The sequence below is a fragment of the Trichoderma ghanense genome, assembly GCF_004382785.1.
Source record: "Trichoderma ghanense strain CCMA-1212 chromosome Unknown scaffold_9, whole genome shotgun sequence".
NCBI lineage: Eukaryota > Fungi > Ascomycota > Sordariomycetes > Hypocreales > Hypocreaceae > Trichoderma > Trichoderma ghanense.
Genome location: NW_027395672.1, coordinates 115,140 through 136,708, shown reverse-complemented (window position 1 = coordinate 136,708; position 21,569 = coordinate 115,140). Strand labels below are relative to the sequence as shown.

The 21,569-nt window shown below is 57.4% G+C and overlaps 6 protein-coding genes across 6 annotated transcripts; 5 read left to right on the top strand and 1 right to left on the bottom strand.

Moving 5' to 3' along the window:
• Window positions 1-1,118: 1,118 nt before the first annotated feature.
• On the top strand, window positions 1,119-2,981 carry CCMA1212_007123 (uncharacterized protein; the record flags this gene model as incomplete). The annotated part of the gene is made up of 2 exons (XM_073704300.1): window positions 1,119-2,579; window positions 2,673-2,981. 2 exons carry the CDS (start codon window positions 1,119-1,121, stop codon window positions 2,979-2,981), a joined length of 1,770 nt encoding a protein of 589 aa, XP_073557139.1.
• A 361-nt stretch (window positions 2,982-3,342) lies between these two features.
• CCMA1212_007122 (Ribosome quality control complex subunit 2) lies at window positions 3,343-6,764 on the bottom strand (the record flags this gene model as incomplete). Its single annotated transcript, XM_073704299.1, has 3 exons — window positions 3,343-6,258; window positions 6,326-6,640; window positions 6,732-6,764. 3 exons carry the CDS (start codon window positions 6,762-6,764, stop codon window positions 3,343-3,345), a joined length of 3,264 nt encoding a protein of 1,087 aa, XP_073557138.1.
• Window positions 6,765-7,581: 817 nt separating this feature from the next.
• CCMA1212_007120 (uncharacterized protein) lies at window positions 7,582-8,521 on the top strand (the record flags this gene model as incomplete). The annotated part of the gene is made up of 2 exons (XM_073704298.1): window positions 7,582-7,588; window positions 8,229-8,521. The coding sequence occupies 2 exons, from the start codon at window positions 7,582-7,584 to the stop codon at window positions 8,519-8,521; spliced, it is 300 nt and encodes a 99-aa protein (XP_073557140.1).
• A 1,167-nt stretch (window positions 8,522-9,688) lies between these two features.
• On the top strand, window positions 9,689-12,113 carry CCMA1212_007119 (uncharacterized protein; the record flags this gene model as incomplete). Its single annotated transcript, XM_073704297.1, has 5 exons — window positions 9,689-9,723; window positions 9,950-10,104; window positions 10,233-10,545; window positions 11,032-11,366; window positions 11,470-12,113. 5 exons carry the CDS (start codon window positions 9,689-9,691, stop codon window positions 12,111-12,113), a joined length of 1,482 nt encoding a protein of 493 aa, XP_073556872.1.
• A 1,082-nt stretch (window positions 12,114-13,195) lies between these two features.
• On the top strand, window positions 13,196-14,793 carry CCMA1212_007118 (Cysteine proteinase 1; the record flags this gene model as incomplete). Its single annotated transcript, XM_073704296.1, has 2 exons — window positions 13,196-13,437; window positions 13,494-14,793. The coding sequence occupies 2 exons, from the start codon at window positions 13,196-13,198 to the stop codon at window positions 14,791-14,793; spliced, it is 1,542 nt and encodes a 513-aa protein (XP_073556873.1).
• Window positions 14,794-18,206: 3,413 nt separating this feature from the next.
• CCMA1212_007117 (uncharacterized protein) lies at window positions 18,207-20,924 on the top strand (the record flags this gene model as incomplete). The annotated part of the gene is made up of 2 exons (XM_073704295.1): window positions 18,207-20,463; window positions 20,527-20,924. 2 exons carry the CDS (start codon window positions 18,207-18,209, stop codon window positions 20,922-20,924), a joined length of 2,655 nt encoding a protein of 884 aa, XP_073556874.1.
• Between the last annotated feature and the right edge of the window lie 645 nt (window positions 20,925-21,569).

Here is a 21,569-nt window from a genome sequence, read left to right as displayed (position 1 = left end):
ACATATGCTCCGTTATTCGTACCTGACTGGACCTCACCATGGTGAAATCAGGTACGGAGTACTGACTGTCGTCATGTCGAGGCGAGGCACGCGCGCAAAAGGACAAATTGAGGCTCTGCAGGGTTGCCGGCACTAGTAGCAGCTTTGAAGGATTCCAGGTCTTCTTTCCCTCGGACTGTTCGTCGGCGTGAGAGGACAGACGAGGCTGATTTGATGCCTAACCGTGATGAGCAGGTACGAGTACGACAATGGACGCGAGAGGGCGCCATCTGCCCACCATCTCTCTCGATGGGTATCGTAGGGCTGGTGGGAGCGTGAACACGGACCTCTGAAGGTGACGGGCTGGTTCCACGGGGCCAAGGTACATGTAATCGGAAAGACAGCACGCCGATGACTGTAGGTGCATTTCCATCTCTGGAGCGCGCGTTTACGAGCATCATCGATGGTGGTTTGCTCTGCTGCTCTCAGCTGGACAACCCGTAGATTTCTACATGTAGTCGTAGTTGATGGCTATTCATCCCCTGCGTCCCCGGCCTGTTTCTTCTCGGTTATCAGGAAACGGAGCAGACATCAATCGCAAGGACACGGAACGACATCACCCTGGAAGCAATTGAACTGAACCCTCACTCTTGCGCACACTATCGTATCTCTCTACTGTACAGCGACACCACATCCGTCCATCCAGGCCCCCCCGATGGATGGATTTGATTCCTTCAGCGCTTCAGCTGCCGCACCTCCTGCAGCGGCTCTGCGCTCTAACCGCTGTAGGGCGTAGCGCACATGCACGCCGCCTGGACCTCGCTAGCAGGTGCATGAGGAGGTCCAGTCCGGTGCTGTCCATGTCCTGGAACGGCCATTGATCAGTTGATAGTCCAGCTGCAGTTCTTTTTTTCTGTTCTCTTACCGCTGACTCTCTTCTCTCTCTTTCTCCTCCTCCTTCATCTTCTTCACTGTCGTCGGCCCTGCTGCTGCTGCTGCTGCTGCTTCTCCAGTCCAATCCGTGAGCTCTACAGTTTGGACGGACCGCACTAACACGCAGCCAAACGGCCTCCGTACCATCACCAACCTCCGAAAGTCAACCGCCTCCCCCAGACGCCACCCCCGGCCGCCCGCCAGCCATGGACCATCCCGGCGCGACCATTTCCCTGGCCTCCATCACCAACCCCAGGGCCCGGTCCCGGTCCCGCGACGGCCGCTTCATCGACGAGCCCAAGCAGTCGCGCCCGACGTTCGGCTCGCGCGAGTCCAGCTACGTCTACCCGGAGGAGGACCTCGACGGCCGCCCCGTCTCGCGCCGCAACAATGGCGGCTCCAGCGGCCACCTGCCGTACCCCGACGACGACCGGCTGCAGTATCTGCCGCAAAGGCACGGCCGCCGCTACGACGACGACGACCACGACCTGGCCTACGGCGCGCCGCCGTCGCCCTCGGGCCGCAGCGGCCACCACCGCGGCTCGCAGTCGGTCGACATCCGCAGGCAGCAGCACTCGGACTCGGACCGCGACGACTACCGCTCGCACCGCCGCTCCAACACGCTGACCGTCGAGGCCGCCGCCCGGGACCGCTCGCGCTCGCGCTCCAGGGACGGCCGCGGCGGCCGCGATCGCTCCCCCCAGCCCCCCGTCGGCCGCATGTCGTCGCTGACGGTCAACACGGGCCGCGCCGCCAACCTGTCGCTCTCGTCGGCGCCGGCCTCGCCGCTGCTGGAGTCGTACCACGGCACCTACCAGAACTGCTCACCCATGCCCTCGCCCCTGCTGCTTGCGTCGACGCACCCGTCGGAGCTGCCCCGGGTCATCGACGCCCTGTCGCCGCACTCGGACGGCGAGGGCGACGGCACCAGGCTCAGCCGTCGCGCTCGCTTCCACGACGCCGTCGACATTGCGTCCCGCCTCGCCCAGGCGCTCAAGGGCACCCACAAGCCCGACGTCGGGCCCATCATCGAGATCCTGCCCAGCCTCTCGCACGAGCAGGTCATGGAGCTGCGCGCCGAGTACAAGCTCATCGTCAAGACGGGCGCCGACCGCAAGGGCGTCAACATTGCCAAGCACATCCGCGCCCGCCTGAAGGACGAGGACCCCCTGCTGATGAAGGCGTGCTACGCCGTCGCGCTCGGCAAGTGGGAGAGCGAGGCCTACTGGGCCAACTTCTGGTACCAGGGCGACAAGACCCGCCGCGAGCTGCTCATCGAGTCGCTCATGGGCCGCACCAACGAGGAGATCCGCCGCATCAAGGACGCCTTCTCCGACAAAAAGTACGACAACAGCCTCACCAAGTGCATGAAGACGGAGCTCAAGGAGGACAAGTTCAAAAAGGCCGTCCTCATGGTCCTCGACGAGCGCCGCATGGAGGAGTACGACTACGAGGACCGCCGGCTGCCGCTCGACTACAAGCTCATCGACCAGGACGTCGCCGACCTGTACAAGGCGGTCAAGTCCGACAAGGGCGGAGAGACGCTCATGATTTCCATTGTCGTCCAGCGGAGCGACGGCCACCTGCGCGCCGTGCTCAAGGAGTACGAGCACCAGTACCGCAGCAACTTTGCCCGCGACGCTCTCAAGAAGAGCAACAACCTCGTGGTATGTCATTAGAACCCCTTTCTTTACACACGCACACACACACACGCACACACACACACATGTAAATATACTAACCACCCTCTCCTCGTCCAGGGCGAAGTCCTCGCCCACATCCTCAACGGCGTCATCAACCGCCCCGTGCGCGACGCCCTCCTGCTGCAGCACGCCATCACCGCCTCGCGCAAGGACCCCCTCCGCAAGGAGCTGCTCATCTCCCGCCTCGTCCGCTTCCACTGGGACTCGTTCCACATGCAGGACGTCAAGAGGGCGTACCGCGAGCGCTACGGCCAGGACCTGCAGGACGCCGTGCGCGAGGCCACGGGCGGCCAGCTGGGGCTGTTTTGCAGCGAGCTGTGCATTGCGAGGATGCCGAATGAGATCCGGAGGATGGACAGCAGGTGAGTTCTTCTTGAGGAGAAGGAAGAGGAATGAGCTGAAAAACTGCATGCTTGTTTGTATACATGGTATGTTTGGTGTGTAGAAATAAGATGTTTGATGATGGGATGAGATATTGTATGGTAGTATCTACTTGAAATGATTTGTTATGATTCTTTTTTTTTCTCCGCATTTGTTTCAACACTACCTGGTTAGTAGTATGTGGGATCGATATAATATGAGAATAGAAAATGAGAATGACACGGCATGACATGTTCAGTATATCCTGGTTCCACAGGATACAAAGACTTTTTATATATATGGGATACGTATAGGCATATATATGGTATACATGAGATGTACATGCTGATCTCTGCTCCATTTCACTCTACTTCTTCGCCCCTTTCCCTCCTTTGCCCCCCTTACCCTGACTCTTCCCACCACCTTTCCCCTTCCCACCCCCGCCGCCCGAGCCGCCGCTCCCTCCGCTCGCCCCGGTCATCATGACCCTCAGCTTGCTCACGGGCACGCAGTTGGCAATCTCCTCCGGCTTGAGCGACTTGATGAGCTCCACCTCCCGCGGCCACATCTTCTCCGTGTCCCGCGCCGCCTCGTCCACGACGCCCTTCCTCGCCGAGTCCGTCTTGAGCCGCTCCAGCACCTCCTTGATCGCCTTGCCCTTCTTCACCGAGCCCGGCTGCAGCTTCACCTTGTACTTGAACCGCACCAGCGCGCTCCACGGCGCGCAGACGGGAATCACTTCCAGAATCTCGTCACCGGGAAGCGGCGTGCCGACCAGCGTGTCTAGGTTGGTCGCCTTCTCTGCCTCGTCGGGCTCTTGCACGTCGAGGCCCTCGTTCAGCATCGCGCGCCGAAGTTCCTCTTGCTCGGCCACCTCCTTTTGCTTCCGCTCGTGTTGCGCCCGCCGGCGCTCCTTCATCGCTTCCAGCTCGGCCTGGCGCTGCGCTTTCGCGGCGGCCTCGGCCTCGGCCCTCTGTCGTCCCACCGTTGCTCCTATCAGAGCTTCCGCCGTGGCTCGATCCTCTTCGTCCTGGTCCTTGTATTTTTGGGCAATCTTTTTCGCCTTCCCTTTCTGCCCACGTTTCTGACCCCTTTTTTGTGTCGCTGCCGAGGAGGCTGCCGTAGCAAGTGAAGTGGTATTAGAAGCTCGGTTGGGGGCCTTGGAAACTTCAGTAGCCGGTTCAGAAGGCGCTACTTTATCCTCCTCACGGTCGTCTTCCTCCTTGCCTGCATCCGCCTCGTTTGCTCCCTCGCCTTGGTCCCCTCCAGCGGCATCTCCGGACGACGGCGTGGTCTCATCGCTGCTGGGCTGGTCGCTGATCTTGGCAGCTGACAATTTGTCTGCCGCGTCGTCTGCGGCCTCTTCTTCAATGCCAGAGCTTTGCAAAGGGTTGGCTCGTTCATCGTGACCAGGTTGATTTTCTTCCGACTCGGCGTCCGAACCCTCTTCATCGTCTAATCCCTCAGTGTTTTGTACCTCCTCTTCGCCCGTGGTTGCAGCCTCCGCAGCTATTGAAGAGCGTTCGTCGTGAGCTCGGTGTTTCAAATGCTTCCCCTTGCTCTGCTCGCTTATCTTGAATACAAATCCCAGCCCGAGTAGCAGTTGAGTTGGAGGAAGATAGTTCTTCTTCCCCTGAACGGTAAAGTTCCCAGCAGGCAAGATATCTCCAGACGGGGTCGTCTTGGATACTTGGTCCGCATTCACCCACCATGCACCCATGCCGGCCTTGGAATCCCAAGCCTCAGAGGTGCAGACCGACAGTGACCCTGCCTGAGACAACGTCGCCGGAGGGATGGGGGCATCCGGCATATTCGGGTTGTTCTTGATCACGATATTCGCGGCGCCACGGATGTCCGCGTGACAGTAGACGTCTCCTTTCCGCAGGTACCTTCTGTACAAAATTTCGCTTTGCTGGGGGTCTTTTCCTCCCAGAACCAAGTAGCCATCTGAGGAGATGAACCACAGGAACTTTTCAAACCACATCTGTTTCCGAATGGGCTGCAGAAGCGCCTTCTCCTGCTTCAGGCCCTTCTTCAGATCTTCGGCGATTTTCTGCTCAGTGCTCTTCAGAGCTTTGGTCGCTTGCTGCTGAGTTTTTTCCTGCTTCATAGCGGCTGATCTTCGCTCCTCGTAGTACTCCCTCGCGTTGCTCCAGGGGCTCATGTTGAGAACAATGTCCACAGTGAGAAGCTTGTCGGATTTCTTCTCCTTGACGGGGGGGCTTCCGCCCTGGTCCTCTTCCGAATCGCTATCGTCCGTCTCAAACGGATTATCCTCTTCCGCCTCATCCTCGTCAAACGCTTCTTCTGCGAGGAGCAGTGTAATGGTGTTGTCTGCTAGCTTCAGGGGTAGGCTGATAATCTCAGCCACAGGGTTTTGCCGTTTCTTCTCTCGCTCAATCAGCTTTCCGATATCGACCCAATCCATGCCTTGGTCGAGCAGGCCGTTGACGGCATCCATGGCTTCCTGCACCCGCTCCACATTCGCTTCGATCGCAGCTGCTTTTCGGTAGTTCATGGCCTGCGCATCCTGCAAACCTTGGATGCGCTTGGCCTGTTCCTGCCTGGCCGCTTCAAGCTTCTTCTTAGCAGCTTCTTCTCTGCCTGTAAGACGGGATTCCAGCTTTTGGCCCTCTAGGGATGAGAAGAACTCGTCAACCGTTCGGTTGTACCCTTCAAACTCTAATACTTGGATGGACGGGTCATTCTTGAACTTTTGCGGCACAAACGGGTGGAAGTCTTCGTAGAGTAGCCCTTCGTGCTTCTGGGCCTGATCCGTGTCGTCGGGTGCGCTTGAGGAGGTCGCCCTTTTCTTAGCAAAGATATAGCCCTTGCAGGTGGAAGATGCGATAATGTTCTCAACAACATCACGGGCTTCGGACAAATGGTTTACCAGTGCGTCCAGCAGCGGCTCATTGTCAACAACATCAGCCGGCTTAGCGGAGACATCAAAGTTATTTGCCTGAAGAACGTTCTCAACCAGGGCAGGAGGCAGCTCTGTTATAGAGACAGCCAACGCTTTTCGCAGATCGCCAGCAGATTTGCCTTTGGCCTTCTTGCCAAAAGTGCTAGCCAACGTGCTGGCTTCGGCTTTCTCAGCGGCAGCCTTGAGGGCATCCTTGACCCTTTCTTTTGTCAAAGGCGGAATGCCACCATAGTTTTGCCTGTTCTCCAGAGAGTACTGCAGGCCGACCCCTTGCGCCTCTTGCCCATCTCCTTCACTGACGTTGCGCGAAATGGCCAGGATCTTCAAGTCGGCATCCGTGAGAATGATGTTTCCGCTCTGTAACGTAATTCTCAGTTAGTTCAAGGCCAGAGAGGGGATACTCAGTGTGCAGCAGTCAACGTACGGCGAAGAACTCCAAGAACAGGCGATACTGGCCATCGCTAAACTGGAACTCGAGGATTCTGTCGGTTCCCACTTGCGCAACGGACGTCAACCGCCTGGTCTTGAGATATTTGCGCAGCCGAGCGACAAAGGCGGACGGCGCCGCCGCAGTGGTCCGGGCGAAGTTGGTCAAGTGGCAGCGGAAGCCATTGTCGATGAGCAGCTGCTGCTTGTTATCCGGCTTGGCGAACTTGAGGAGCAGGATCTTGGAGGAGAGGTCGTAGACGTTCGATAGTCGCAGAGTCGCCAAGCTCGCCTGGAGCTCATGCGCAATGACCTAACGGTGCACAATGACCAGGACAAGTTGTCAGCAAGGATTCACAGGGAAGGCTCGTTGATACGACAGAGATGGGTCGCAAGAGAAATACCTTGACATCGAGAGACGAAAACCTCTGCTTCATGCTGGGATCTGGGTTGGGAAAAGACTCTGAAGCGTCTACTGGTGGGAAATTCAATCGGCCATCGTGGGGCAGGCACTTGCAGTGGTTGGCCGCGGGGCAGCTGTGACGACATAATCATGGGCATCACGTGGCTTCGCCTGCTGCGCAGCAGTTGCGAGAAAGAGAAGGAGCTGGGCAGGCAAGCGGCCAATCCTGCCAGTTGGTACGAAAATGCAAGCAGAACAACTTCGAAGAAGCATAACTACATGTACCTAGACATATTCAGGATCGCTACGAGGCAGAACCATCGAGATAGTACGAGAGACTGTCTCTGCGCGATGAATCTCAGTGCGTACGAAGTAGGTACATACAGTAAGTACTTGATGCCCTCTGGATGCCTGCTTTGGCTTACGGGACTGAATGGCAGGTCGAGCACAGCTTGTGCACAACATTGGCTGTGCGTGCATGCCAACCATGACAGCTGACGCTGATTTGCAGCGCGCTCACCAAAAGCACATGCAAAAACAAGCTCAATCGAGGGCGGGAAAGGGACGCATGCCCTGTCAATGGCGGGAATTGGGATGAACCTCCGGCTGACGGACTGCATATACTAGTCAAGGCCGGCATGCAGTCGAGAAATTAGTGTGCAAAAGGTGAGACGCTCTGATACGAGCGAGGAGCACTATAAGTTGCCCAAAGCGGACATAACAGTCAGAGGAGGCTGGGGATATTAGTGATGGCCTTTTGAACCCAATCTCTCTCCTCGCTTCTCTCCCTACAGCACGCCAGCCAGCCACGGGACAGCTCAATTGACCGTTGCGAACCCCCAGCGGCAAAAATGAGATGTGAGTTATGAGGCAGGCCGGGAAAAAGCAAAAAGAATCGACCACGCCAGGAGTCGAACCTGGAATCTCTAGAGAAGGTGATTCTCTGGAACCGAAATCTAGCGCCTTAGCCATTAGGCCACGCGGCCGTACCCGTGAGTTGGTGTGAGGGGCGCTCCAACGCGATCAACAAGGCTTCGATTTCGTCCGGGCAAGCCTCTGGGGATATCAGCAGCTGAAAGGCTCTCGACCGAGGCACATGCGGCCACGATTGGACCCGCCGCGTCACTGTCGCCAGTCCGGTCAAACGCGCACCCGGGCTGAGCTTCATCCTTGGTCCACCCCAAGAGCATCGCGATTCGCGAAGAGACGCGTCGCAGCACAGCACGGACCGGCTCCCTGCCACCTTGTTGGATGGATGCTTGTCTCGTCTTGTCAGGTCGGCTGCCGTTCAAGTGCTGCGCAGGTGCGGTGCTCGTACTGTAACACTTCGCACAGGTAGCATCGAGACACACAGGCACATCCCTGTCCTGCCCCCGAGAAGGATCATCGCCTCGGGGGGGTTGGCCGGGTCAACGTCAGTGTACCAGTTCAAAAATATCGTCCCAGCAACCAAGATAATTGAGGTGGAGTTGAGACGGGAAGGCACTCAAGCCCCCAGCATCTGGCCATGCAAGAGACGTCGATGCCCGCGAGATCCATGCTGATGTTCAGGTCCAGGACACGCACGAGTACGAGCAGGCCAGGGGCGGCCGACAGAGGCAGCTTCAAGGCACAGATCTGCCATGGATTTTTGCCCAGGGAGCCGCTGCCAATTCCCACAGGAACATCATGACCAACCGCGAGGGAAATGAGCTGCCCGAAAAGCGGACCGAGGCTCAGCCCGCGACTGGTCGAACTACCCACGAAGTAGTGTCGCCGCCAGCCATCTTCTTGTCTGAGCTCTGGAGCTAGGCAAAGGCAGGGCGCCCCTCTCTTGCTGCTGCTGTTGACCGATCTGACGAGCTCCAGTTGTTGCCACCCAGCCACATCAGAGTTGTTATTATGTCGTTCGGGTGCTACGAGACAAGCACACGCAGCGGGTGGTACGCAATGATCCTGCTGCATTAGCATCCAGCCGGCAGCGCAGCCCAATGGCGGGATTACACGATGTCAACACGGCCGGGGAGCGAGCATCCTCTGCCTGCAGCAAACCACAGCCATTCTCGTGGTCTCAGGCGGGCGACACGCCACACTGGCCAATGGCAGCCGTCGTCCATGCAGCTCCCCGACCATCGACGGGCTCTCGAGTCCGGCGAGCAATAGTCCAGAGCGCGCGGCGAGATCGAGAGCAGCCCGCCCCAGCCATCTCTGTTTTTGCGCTGCTGCAGCTAAGACTGCATGTGCATCACAAAAAGTGGGCGCTTGATAGTCCTCCTTCAGCCGGTGTTGGCGAAGCAGAATAAACGATGAACAAGATGCAGCATCAGCTGGGACGGAGCCCTCCCTCCCTGATGATAAGCCAAAACACTCTTCCGGTGGCGCCATGCAAGTACGGCGCATGTTGCTCGCAGAACCAAGTATCAGCAGAGCTGTATTACCCTTCGACTTGGTACCTGTTCGATTGACACGGCTGGACAGGATCCCAGCCTCTCCAGCTCTATCCCTCGCAGGCTTCCAGCGCCGTGCTCCAACGACAATGAGTCTGGATCGGGCTACGTATTGTTGAACGACCGAGCTCACTAGGTCAGGAACCAGTCCCGCCAAAGAACACCAAGTGAGGGCAAGAGAGAGAGAGAGGAAGAGGCCGCAGTCGTTACCCTTGAAAATGGGCCGTAGCTGACCACACCAATGCTGGGGAGAGTGCTCATTACGACGCACTGCTGCTACGTACCTACCGCGTACGGGCTATGTACTACAGGTACTGTGCTGTACCACCAAGCACTGTCGTGCTCGACTCTCATTACCGGTTTGATACTACTGGCACTAGCTGCAGAGGAGCCATGAACATCAATCGCCCAGCCTGACTGGTCAATCAGCGGCCGACTCAGGGGGACGCAAGGGAAGCAGGGGAGCAAGGAGGCTGGGGAGCTCTTGGTCGCTCTTTGGGGTCCCATCGGCTTACCGCTGGGTTGCAGCATCATGTCCGAAGAGTCCACTGGCGACTGGAGACTCCAGTACGCCTGAGACGCAGCCTCGAGAGGCCAGTGGCCGAGACGCCTGCTGAGGTCGCTGAGCTTGCAGGGGAGTTGGATGAGGTTGGCTGAGTGTGGGGACGATGGCGGAGACGAGAGGCCAGGATACGACAGCACTAAGCCGGTTGTGATGAGAATAAACAACAACATGGCCAGTCCCGGGGGCAGGTCAACATGGAGGGCTGATAGGCTTACCCTCCTCGGCAAGGCAACACAGCGAGCACGCCCAGGACCACCAGCCTGGCCCCCGACCTCAAAAGCCCATCGAGCGTCGTCTGCTTCCGACCTGGCTTTCCTCTCCTCCAGTTATCACAGTCTCCCCGCCAGAAACAAAGGAACAAAAGAAAGAAAAGACCTCCAGAGGTATCCAATCCCTCTCTCTTTTCTCTCTCTCTTCGACTTTTGTTTCTAGGAACAGAAGCTTGAGGATCCTTCTTGTCTTCCTTTCGTGATCTTACGGAAGGTTGTATGAGAAGATTCTCTCGCGCCAGCGCAAGCCGTCAACCTGGACTTTGAAGCCCGAGTTCCCGTGCCCTTTAGTATCTTCCCGTCCACTTACAAGGACAACGAAGCAGCACGCCCTCAGACCCAAATCAGCGTTCACGAGGAGGTTCAACTCACCCTCCCTCAACACAAGCCAGCCGGACGGGAGGGTCAACACTCTTCTTTCCCGCAACACGCCGACTCAGCTCCTCCTCGCGGCGAACACCGCTTTGAAGAAGAGGTCCGTATCACGCGTGAGGAAGAACGTCACCGCCGTCCCGGTTCCCGCCAGTCTGAACGCTTCGTGAAGGAAGAGTTCAAGTAAGTGATCCGATTTCCTTGCTATTCATATCATATGCCTCCTCTCTGTGTGGTTCCCGCCTCTCCTCTCCAGACCGCTCTCACGGAGTGAGGGCAGCTGGGAAAGGGGGAAGGGATGGCCAAGGGGTGGAAAGAGACGGAAGGGAAACTGGGGGGCGCCGATGACGCACAGCAATTACCGGCGTGGCTGGCGAAAGCGGTGCTGAAATTACGCTTCGTATTGCCCTTCTTCCACGCAGCTCTTTGCCGCGGCTTCTAGAACGCGTCAATTGAGAGTGGGGAGGCAAGACTGGGCACGGGGAGGGCGGCGGAGCTCACTATGGAGAGCTGACAGCCGGGGTGGGAGTTCAGCTAGGATTCCCAGCCATGCCAATTTATCCCGGCTCAGGGGGTCGGGGGGGGCCCACCAATGTTGGCCCAGAGACCATGGAAGCTCACGCACAGGCACAAAAGGGAATCTCTCCAGCTAACCTCGAGTACTTCTAGATCCATCCCACCTCCTCCTCGCGACTACACTGAGACTCAGGTCCAAGTCGACACTTCTCGCCGCTACACCAACCCCATTGACGCTGCTGAGCGTGAGTATCGGGAACGTATCCGTCCTCACCACCCTGAAAGCTCCACCGGTCTCGAACTAGTCGTTCGCCGTCCTCGACACTCCGAGAAGCCTCACCACAAGTCCTCCGACTTCATTGTTGACGAGCACACCCACGTTGCCCGTCCCAAGTTCCGTGAGGAAGTCAAGATCACTGAGGAAATCCGCGAGTCTACTCCGCACACTCCCGAACAATCCGCCAAGATGGGTTACTACGACGACGAGGGTAAGCTATACTAACCTTCCTTTGTCTCTCTCTCATGCTCTCCTCCTATCCCCCCTGTCTGGCCAGACGCGTGCGAGCATACGCTAACGCGTGTCGCCGGCAGGCTCCTACCACTCCCTCAAGCACGGCGTCGCCAAGGCAGTGGACAAGCTGCTCCCCCATCACCACCACCATCACCATCACAGTGACCATCATGACCATCATGACCATAATAACACTACGATCACAGAGCACGTTGAAGTTGATGTTGTCCGCCACGATGCTAATCACTCGCGACGCGCAGCTCCCGCCACTGAGTCGCAGCCTCAGACTGTGTCCATCCCCTGCCACCACATCCGCCTGGGTGACTTCTTGATGCTCCAAGGCCGACCATGCCAGGTCATCCGCATCTCGACCTCGTCTGCCACTGGCCAGTACCGCTACCTTGGTGTTGACCTCTTCACCAAGCAGCTGCACGAGGAGTCCTCCTTCATCTCCAACCCTGCCCCCAGCGTTGTCGTCCAGACCATGCTCGGCCCCGTCTTCAAGCAGTACCGCGTCCTCGACATGGCTGACGGCTACGTCACCGCCATGACCGAGACCGGCGATGTCAAGCAGGGCCTCAAGGTCATTGACCAGTCCAACCTGTGGTCTCGTCTGCAGCAGGCTTTCGAGTCCGGCCGCGGCAGCGTCCGTGTCCTCGTCCTCAACGACGGCGGCCACGAGCTCGCTGTTGAGATGAAGGTCGTCCACGGCTCTCGCCTGTAAACAATCCCCTTTCTGGCATCATTGCCTGATGGGGAGGGTTTATTGTCCATCCATCCTATGGATATTCCAGGCTCGGATCAAGCCTGAATAATGTGAAAAATACCCCATGGGCTTGGAAGGGTACGTGGAACGGATGTTTTGTCATTTTTTCGGATCGGGCTGGGATGTATTTTGGTCATGAGGCAGAGTGTCCAGTAGATAGGAGTTAACCTATATGCCGCACTGTAATTGAGATGGATTTTGCATAACCATTTTCGTGCCGCCTTTGGTGACTGCTGTGGTGATGCATCGTGTTGTCATGACTGCTTCTCCCTGCGCAGATCGTATGCAGTACACGTTGCCTTGTTGACGCGTCGTCATGTACTCCGTAAGACTCCGTGTTGACATCAAGGTACCCGTAGCCAGCGCACCGGTCATGGGATACATGGGGAAACCCCACACGATTGCAGCCGCACAATGTCCGACATGTGAGAGTTGGTGGCCCTCTTTTCTCCTTGCTCAACCCCACCGTATGCCGCTGTCGCATCTGTAACCAAGAGACTGGCGTTGAAACATGAAGAAGCAGCAGCATCGATTCAAAGCTGTAGAGCAGCCAGCACTGTGATAGCATGGCAATACCAGAAGACAGCGTAAATCGATTTACCCTAGGCAGCATCTCACCACAGTATACACGGTACATGAGCAACAAGGAACAGCCGATACTGTAGTAGGAATTGCTGGAAACAGGTAGCGCGACAAAAGAACCGGTGGGATTTAGGATATAGCCGACGAATGATGGCTCGCGATTCCAACTTTGAGGAGGCCGGGGGGGGATGGAATGAGGGGAAATTTCATGAACCTTGATAAGCAGAGGGCCAGCAGATGATCCATGTTCGTTCGATAGCAAACAATGGTGTGCTCCGAGGAGGGCTTCAGATAAGGTGATTGTTTGCTTTGACATCTCTCGGGTTTGGCGGCTGTGTACGTGTATATATATCTTTGATACAGAACTCCCTTCTTGTTGAGTCGCTCTGAGTGAGAAGACGTAGGTTCTTTTAGTAGTAGGATAACAGGGTACAAAAGCCTTCAGGACGGTTATCACGATGGGTGGCCGGCCGTCTAAACTGATGACTGCCGCGGAGAGCGAGAAGCTTATACTGGAGCGTCTCCGCAGCTTCAAGGGGCAGGATGGAGAGACGCTGAACGCAAGGATTGGCGGCGATGGTGAGAAGATGGAGAATGAAGAGACGGAGAATGACGAACAAGTCAGGCGGGAGCCCGAGGGCTTGCCCGTCTCGTCGCTGGAGCTTTGGATAGACAGCTTGATGAGCGACCCCAAGAACAGGTGAGCTCATGTTGACAGCCATGTCCTTCAAGCATCTTATGCTAACGAACTTGCAGACTGGCCCATGCCGCGCTGAGCTCGTCCGACCCCCGCCAGGCCCTCACGACGCGCTCCTCCAAGGTGGCGAACCAGCACGTCTTCAACGTCCAGATCCCCTTCGAGGGCGACCCCATCACCAACCAGCGCTCCAGCGGCCGGTGCTGGCTCTTTGCGTCGACAAACGTCTTCCGGGTGGCGCTCATGAAGCGCCACGGGCTGGCCTCCTTCGAGCTCTCCCAGGCCTACCTCTTCTACTGGGACAAGCTCGAAAAGGCCAACTGGTTCCTGGAGCAGGTGATCCAGACGGCCGGGGACGACCTCGAGGGCCGCGTCGTCCAGCGGCTGCTGAGCGACCTGGTGTCCGACGGCGGGCAGTGGGACATGGTGTACAACCTCGTCGAAAAGTACGGTCTCGTGCCGCAGAGCCTGTACCCGGACAGCTGGAGCGCCATGAACTCGAGCGCCCTCAACAGCATCGTCAAGACGAAGCTGCGCGAGTACGCGCTGCGGCTGCGCGACCTCTGCAACAGGGTGCGCGCTCCGCCGTCCTTTGTCAGCGCGTACAAGCTGCGCATGGTGCAGGAGATTGCGCTCGTCATGACGCTGCTGCTGGGCCAGCCGCCGAAGCCGAGCGAGGAGTTTACGTGGCAGTTTGTCGACAAGGACGGCAAGGCGCGCGAGGTGAGGACGACGCCGAGGGCGTTTGCGAGGGACATTTACAGCTCCGAGCTGCGGGTGACGGCGGACGCCATCCAGAGCATGATTTCGCTCGTCCACGACCCGCGGCACGAGGCGCTGCGGAAGCTCACCGTCTCGAGGCTGGGCAACGTCGTCGGCGGCAGAGGCGTGACGTACGTCAACGTCGAGATGGCGACGCTCAAGGCGACGTGCGTCAAGATGCTCAAGGCGGGCCTGCCCATCTTCTTCGGCTGCGACGTGGGCAAGTTCAGCGACCGCGTGGCGGGCATCATGGACCTGGAGCTGTTCGACTACGAGGCCGGGCTGAACACGAGCCTGCGGGGGATGACCAAGGCGCAGCGGCTGCAGACGGGGGAGAGCGCCATGACGCACGCCATGGTGTTGACGGCGGTGCACCTGGACGAGAGGACGGGGAGGCCGGTCCGGTGGAGGGTGCAGAATAGCTGGGGGACGGGGGCGGGCGAGAAGGGGTGGTTCGTGATGAGCGATGCTTGGATGGATGAGTTTGTGTATCAGGCCGTGGTTGATCCGAGGTTTGTCGATAAGGAGGTGAGGGATGTGCTGAAGCAGGAGCCTGTTGTGCTGCCGCTGTGGGATCCCATGGGGTCGTTGGCTTAGAATGGGTTGTGGACGATGGGGATGGATGGATGGCTGTCTGTCTGCTCAGTCTTGTTGTTGTTGTAAGATATGTCCAGAACGTCAGTTGCTTTGAGGCTTGTCTTGATATATTCTGGCATCTTTGGTTCGCCTCATCTCTCATCTTGCTGTAAGGATCTTGTCCAATTCGCCATGAGAAGACTATTGTGAGAATGGCGTAATATGTGATGCCTGGACGCATTCTCTATTCTTGAAGACACACCGGGGGTCAAGCCATGTCAGCAGCAGTTCATGTATATAATGCGCAAAGGGCTGACAACAGCCATCACCTCTCTAGGCCTCCCAGCTGAGATGTCGATACTGGCCCCAGTACGACTTGTACACAACAACTGTGGCGGAATAGTAGAGGTTAACATTATGATAGCTTGAGAGATTCAAAAAGTGGCGACTCAACAAAGGGTTATACCCAGCACTTTGAGGTCAAAGTGACGATACAGTCCTAGGTATCTCATCCTCCTGGGAAACTACCTACCACTACTAGGTACTACCTAGTTACTGCAATACGCAAACTCCTTGTCCGTCTCCCTCCTTGCCATATGTGCCCAACCGGCGCTTGTTGCCGGCGGGAAAGGGCCGCATTGGGCCTCCATGGGAACAAGGATCCGACATGTGCCCAGTGGATGTTGATGCTACTAGTAAGTAATTTCGACTTTCTGGGGAATCATAGGTATCTACCTACCAAAGAGACTAACTGTCCTCATCGAGAGACGCCAGCAGGGATCCAGAGGGCATGCCATATCCGTCCTTTCTTGGGTTTCCCTGCCCAACCTTGCTAACGGCCGAGAGGGCATGGATCTTCTTGGAGGGCCACTCTATATATACATACCCTTTGAACAGGTGTAATTGGTATAGAAAAAGCAAAAGTGTGGCTGAAGACTCTTTTGTTGAGGTTGGGCTTTGAGCCAACCTTGAGGTTGTATAAGATAGAGATGCAGAGCGCATGCAGCAGGCCTCCTTGTCCACATGCGTCCCCATACGGGCATACAGATCTGTAAGAGATTTTCGCCTTAGTCTGCATGACATATGGCTGCGTATGCACGTGTCAAGCGGGAGAGGCTCGACATCAGGCGCCGTATTGGATACAGCATGTTAGCAGACGGGCAGGCTCTTGAAGTTTCTCTCCATATAATCAATCGTACATGCATCCGTGTGCTGATCTAGCACGACATTAGCCTGCGTTAGATCATGAAGCTCAATGACATCCCAATGCAGAAGCCATTGCATGTCGGAATCAACCACCAGCCGTCCGCTGCTCTCTGGCATCCTTGAACCAAGCACAAGAGCGCCATATCGAAACCATTGGGGGCGGCCATTTTCCTCCACCGGATGGTAAAGTGTCTTCATTCTTCTGTGTGAAAAAAAGGCCCGAGGATTGCTCAACCCCCGGTCCGGTTGGGCACGATGATGGATCGCCGTGGCAGCCCAACTGGTGGTCTGTGTGCTTCATGCTTTGCACGAGTTCTCGAGGCTGGTCCACTCGAGACATGGAATTAGCCGTCAGGGACTGGCGTATGAGGAGGGGAAAACACCATCGAGGAGAGAGAAAGAGCTTCCAGAGGTTCCGGCCGAATGCTGGATCTCGTATGACGGTTGGACAAGGTTTTGCTAGTCGGTTGGGTGGTGTTTGAACGGGAGGAGAATCTGAGAGCCGTGGCTACCGATGCTTCCCATCTTTGAATTTCGGACCATTTGGCCCGTCTGTAGCAGAGTTGCTGTGTGCTTGATTTGTCCGGTTTGCAGATTATTCATCCGAGAGATGTCGATTCGATTTTCACGGAGTAGATGAACCGGACATTTGGACACCAGATTCCATGCAGGATACAGCTCGCTCACAGCGGTTCCTGGCTAACTGTCAGCCGAGCATAAGCGGCAACGTGCCTGACCAGGTACTTGTAGAGCAATCAATCGGAGACACCAAGCGGGCATCTTGACGAAGCCCGAAACCAGAAGCAAGAGGAAACAAGGCAACCCGAGTTATGGCCAGCTTAGTAGCCTGTAGCTCTGACACTGGCGTGGGTGGCGATATCGCGGCGCGACGTCATAATCGTATTTTTTTGGGCCAGAGGTTGCAGAATGAGGACGAGGCTATTCCGGGCTTCCCAGCGTAAATCTGCGCCCTGTGGTTTACCGGTGAAAGAGCCGCAAAATTCGTTCAAGGCATGGCTTGCGAAGCCCACCAGTTGGACGCCTTGTGCCCGAGATGCTAGTAGTCGAAGGAGCCGGACAGGGCAAACGTTGAAGCCTTGCAGTCTCTTCTCGTCACATCCGAACGTCCGAGAGCTGCCCAAGTCAAAATGGAGGTGCTCTGGGATGAATCACGGATGATTGATACCTCTTGGTAGTATACGAGTAGTGACATTAACACCATCGGCTCTGGATGGATCCGAGCATCGCTTCATCCCGTCGTCAGGAGACGCAACTCTGGTGCCACGCCCGAGCTTTCCATTGTTTGCCGTCTCTCTCCAACAGCGAATAGAACCAATACTTGCAGGACTAATAGCAGCTCTCATCAGCTCGAGCCGCAGCAACGGGCGCTGGCTGGCAACCACCGGACCGCCACTAAGGGCGCCCTGTCCCGCTAAGAATAGGCGCTGATCGCCGCACCTCCAGTGGGCTGTTAGTGGCCTCGCCCAACTGTGCTATAGTGATGTTGTGTGGCTCTCGCTAGCGGTAGCCTCTGAACCTTGTAGGCTGTCGACCCCTGGCCAACTCCATCTCATCCAGGTCAACGCCATCAACTGCAACCTCACCAACTCGGTCCAATCCATGATAAACCCCAGACCGGTTTGCCTGCACTTTAACCGTCAAGCGTCCCCTCTCTCTCCCTTGCGTCGGGCGAATCACTCACGGAGCGCTCAGCTTTTTCTTTTTTTCTTTTTTTTTCTGGACCCTGCGCTGCACGGGCCCGGTCCGGCCTTTGGAATTTTTCCTTCCTTTTTTCGTCTTCATCTCTCTGCTTCGTTTAATACCGAGTGCCCTCAACTCTCTCTCTGACAGGCATCAGAGACCCCTGGCCCTGGTAGAGCCGAGCCAGAGTGCATTGCTAAGCTGATTGGGAAACCCCGCGATCATCTATCCAGGCGATTTTTCTTCCCACCCGCAGCTTATTATCTCGCGACGTCGACGGCGACCCCTCATTCATTCCTGCATCTGCCCGGCTGTTTGCTGTGACGTGTGCATTTGCATCTTGCGCTGTGCCGGGCTGACGACGGTCGCTGTCGCTGTCGCTGCTGCGTGTCCTTGTTCCTTTTTGGATTTGGAGTCTATACTTTCTACTTTCTCTCGATCATTTGCGTCACTCATATCGGGTCGATCCTCGTTCGCATCTCTCGCTGCCGCCGTCCTTCTGTCCGACTTCGTCCAGGACCAGCGTCATGGCTGATCGATATCGAGGCTATCCTGCGGCTGGCCGGTCCGCCACATTCAACAACCCGGCGCGCATCTCGCTGCCTGCCGGCGTCGGCGGGTACGGAGCCCTGTATGCCAACGACGCCGACTACGTCGCCTCGCCCACGAGATACTCGGCTGCCACCCCCAGAGGCTACACAGCAGCTGCGGCGCCTGCAGCCGTTGCCGTGCCTCCGAGATCGTACTCGACTGTCAACCCGGAGCCTCGCGCTCCGAGGCCGAGCCCTCGCGAGCCCAGCCGCACCCGCCGCTCGACGCTCGATGCGTCTGCCCGGCCGCCCATCATCGTCACCTCCATGCCGGACCACCGCCCGCATGCCTCGACGCCGCTCACTGCCGATGCCCTGACTCACGGAGGGAGCCCGGCCCGAGAGCCGTACCGGGCCAGCGACGGGAGGCTTTATTCCCAGCCGGCGTCGTCCATCAGGTCCAGGAGCACCGCTCGTCCATACCACACCTCCTCGGCCAGCGACGACTTTGGCCGCTCGCGAGAGCAGGGAGAGATTGTGCTGGCCAGTCGCGACGCCGATGCCTATCGCAGCTCCCGGCCTCATGTCGTCTATCCGAGCAACTCTCGGCACAGCAACGCCGCCATCGACTATGGCGATGACGGATATCAGTATACCAACGCCGGCGAGCTGGTCCGGTATGACCTAGACCATGGGGCCGCCCCCGCCCCCGCCCGTTCCCGCCGACACGACAGCTTTGACAGGACTTACTCCCGTCCCAACATCAACTACAACGCGGACCAGCGAAGCTTCAACGTCAACACGACGCTTGACCCCAACCGCTCCAGCCGGATCTACGACAGCCGGGGTGGCCCTCCGCCTTCGACACGTGGGTTTGACAAGATCGGGCGAGCATACGAAAGCGCTCGCGACGTCCCGCCTGCGGCACCCGCTCCCCCCAACCCCGGACAGCTGGAAGTTGTTGAGAGGCCCGTCGAGCAGCGTACCATCAGGCGTCCCAGGCCGCTTTCACTGACGCAGGAGCCGGGCCGTGGCCATCCCGAGGACTATTACAGAGGCTACGACGATGATGGGTATGAGCCCCGCCGCTTCTATGATGATAGCGTCACCTCTCGAGGCTTCGGTCTGCGAGTAGGCCAGCCTGATGACGTTGAGGACCACCGGGGCCGCTACTGGGAGTCGAGGGACGACCTTGGAAGAGAGGAATCAACGAGGAGAGATCACTCTAGGAAGAGGATTGAAGCTCCTCTCAAGGAAGGCCAGAGGGCCCACGACGAGGATGAACGGGGATCTGACCGGGAAAGGTCCGATCGCGAGAGATCTGACCGCGACAGGGAGGACTGGTACCGAAGCTACAAAGACAACCTTCGTGACAGACTAGACGGCAGAAGAGAGTCGGATCAGGAGGACGGCGACCGACCTCGAGTTCGAGATAAGGTGGCCTCTGGACTCGGCGCAGGCGCTGCTGCTGCGGCAGCTGGAGGCCTCTCGCCAAACAGCAAGAAGGACTCGAAGCCGGAGTCGAGCGAGCCACGGAGGCGCCGGGCTTCTGATGAGGCTAGTGAGCGAGACGAGGATCGAGACCGTCAGGCCGCAAAGTCGGAGGCAGAGGCCAGGGAGCGGCACAGACGGGAAGCCGAGGCCAAGCTCAACGGCGAGTCGGCGATTGTGTCCTCGGATTCCGACGAGGGAAAGAAGAAGGCGGAGCGCAAGCATCGTCCCTCCAACAGCTTTGATCCCAATGACACTGGGGATCTCAAGCAGATCCGCGAGCAGCTTGCCAAGACATCTGACAGCGAGAAGCCTGAGGAGACGAATGGCAAAGACAAGGCGCCACCTCCTGAAAAGGACAAGGAGGAGCGTCGGTCCGCGTCGCCCTCCGGGGAGGATGATCGCGGGCGAGACCTTGTTCTCCGGAACCCAGAGGAAAAGCAGGTCCGCGTTGTGTCGCCGCCGCCGCGCGAAAAGAAGGAGGAGAAGCCCCTCAAAGGCATCCTCAAGCAACCGAGCGCCAAGTTCCCCGAGGAGCTCAATCCCATTCGTGAGGGCGTTGCGCCCCACAAGGAGGACAAGAAGTTGAAGGAAGTCCCTCCAGGCGCTCGATGGACCAAAATCAACCGCAAGATTGTCAACCCGGAGGCGCTGGAGATTGGCAAGGAGAGATACGAGCTCCGTGATGATTTTGTCATTGTGCTTCGAGTCCTGAGCAAGGAAGAAATCCAGGCCTATGCTGCTGCCACGCAGGTCTTGAGAGGTAGGCGACTCTCATGAGAAGCCGTTCTGTCTGCCGGTATACGTTGACTAACATGTGGAATAGAGAGGCGACGCAACAAGGAGGCCGGCGGCGACCATGACAGCGATCGAGACCGGGACCGGGACCGGGACCGAGACCGAGACCGAGACGTTCGGGACCACGATCGCGACTACGATGACCGAGACTACGACGGAGAATACGGCCGCGAGTATGACCGCGAGTATGATCGTGACTACGACCGGGAGTACGACGATGACCGGGGACGGCGAGCAAGTCACCGCCACCGCCGTCATCGAGACGACGCCGACTTGGTTGACCCTCGCGATCAGGATCGTGACCGTGACCGCGACCGCGATCGAGAGAGGCGGCGCCGACACAGGCGTGACGACGATGATGATTATGAGTCCAGGTCCAGAGACCTGGACCACCACCACCACCATCGATCCCACCGAGAGATTTGATCATGACTTACGAACAAGAGCATGTCGGGATGGTGTGGCGGCATTTTGCTGTTCACTCATGCAAGGTTGTCAAGCCTGCGCGTTTTGGGATGAGCATGCTCTGCGCGCGAGCTGGCGTGTCGTTTGAGGAGTTTTCGATATTGTCCTTTGTTCTTTTGGATTTGCTTCTTTCCTTGGCCATGTCCCTTTTTCTGTTTGCCTTGTATACCTCTTTGCTTTTCCAACTGTTTGAAGCTACACCCGGTGTTTTTGTTTGGGCTTTGATTCAATGTCTCTCCCAGTTTATCCGTCGACGAAGCAAAATGTATGACGAATCTACGCTGGAGTGGTGAGTAGAAGGGGTTTATGTGTCAATGAATGAACGATGGCGAGCGAGATGTTTTTGGCTTATGTTTCTTCTTGCCTCTATCCGCTTCATTTGTTTCTCGGTTCTGTTTGGATTTCTTTATGCAATTTGATATTCAAATAGGGTTCCAAGGGTATAAAAGCTCGGTCTGTTTTTCTCTCACGCAGCATCATCGTCGTCGTCTTCTTCTTTTAGTCCGTGACGCTTGGTTGCTCAATATCCCAGCCACCCAGCCGCCCATCCATCCACTCACTCGGCGCCCCCCTGCCAGGCACACGCATCGTCAATCTCAGACATGC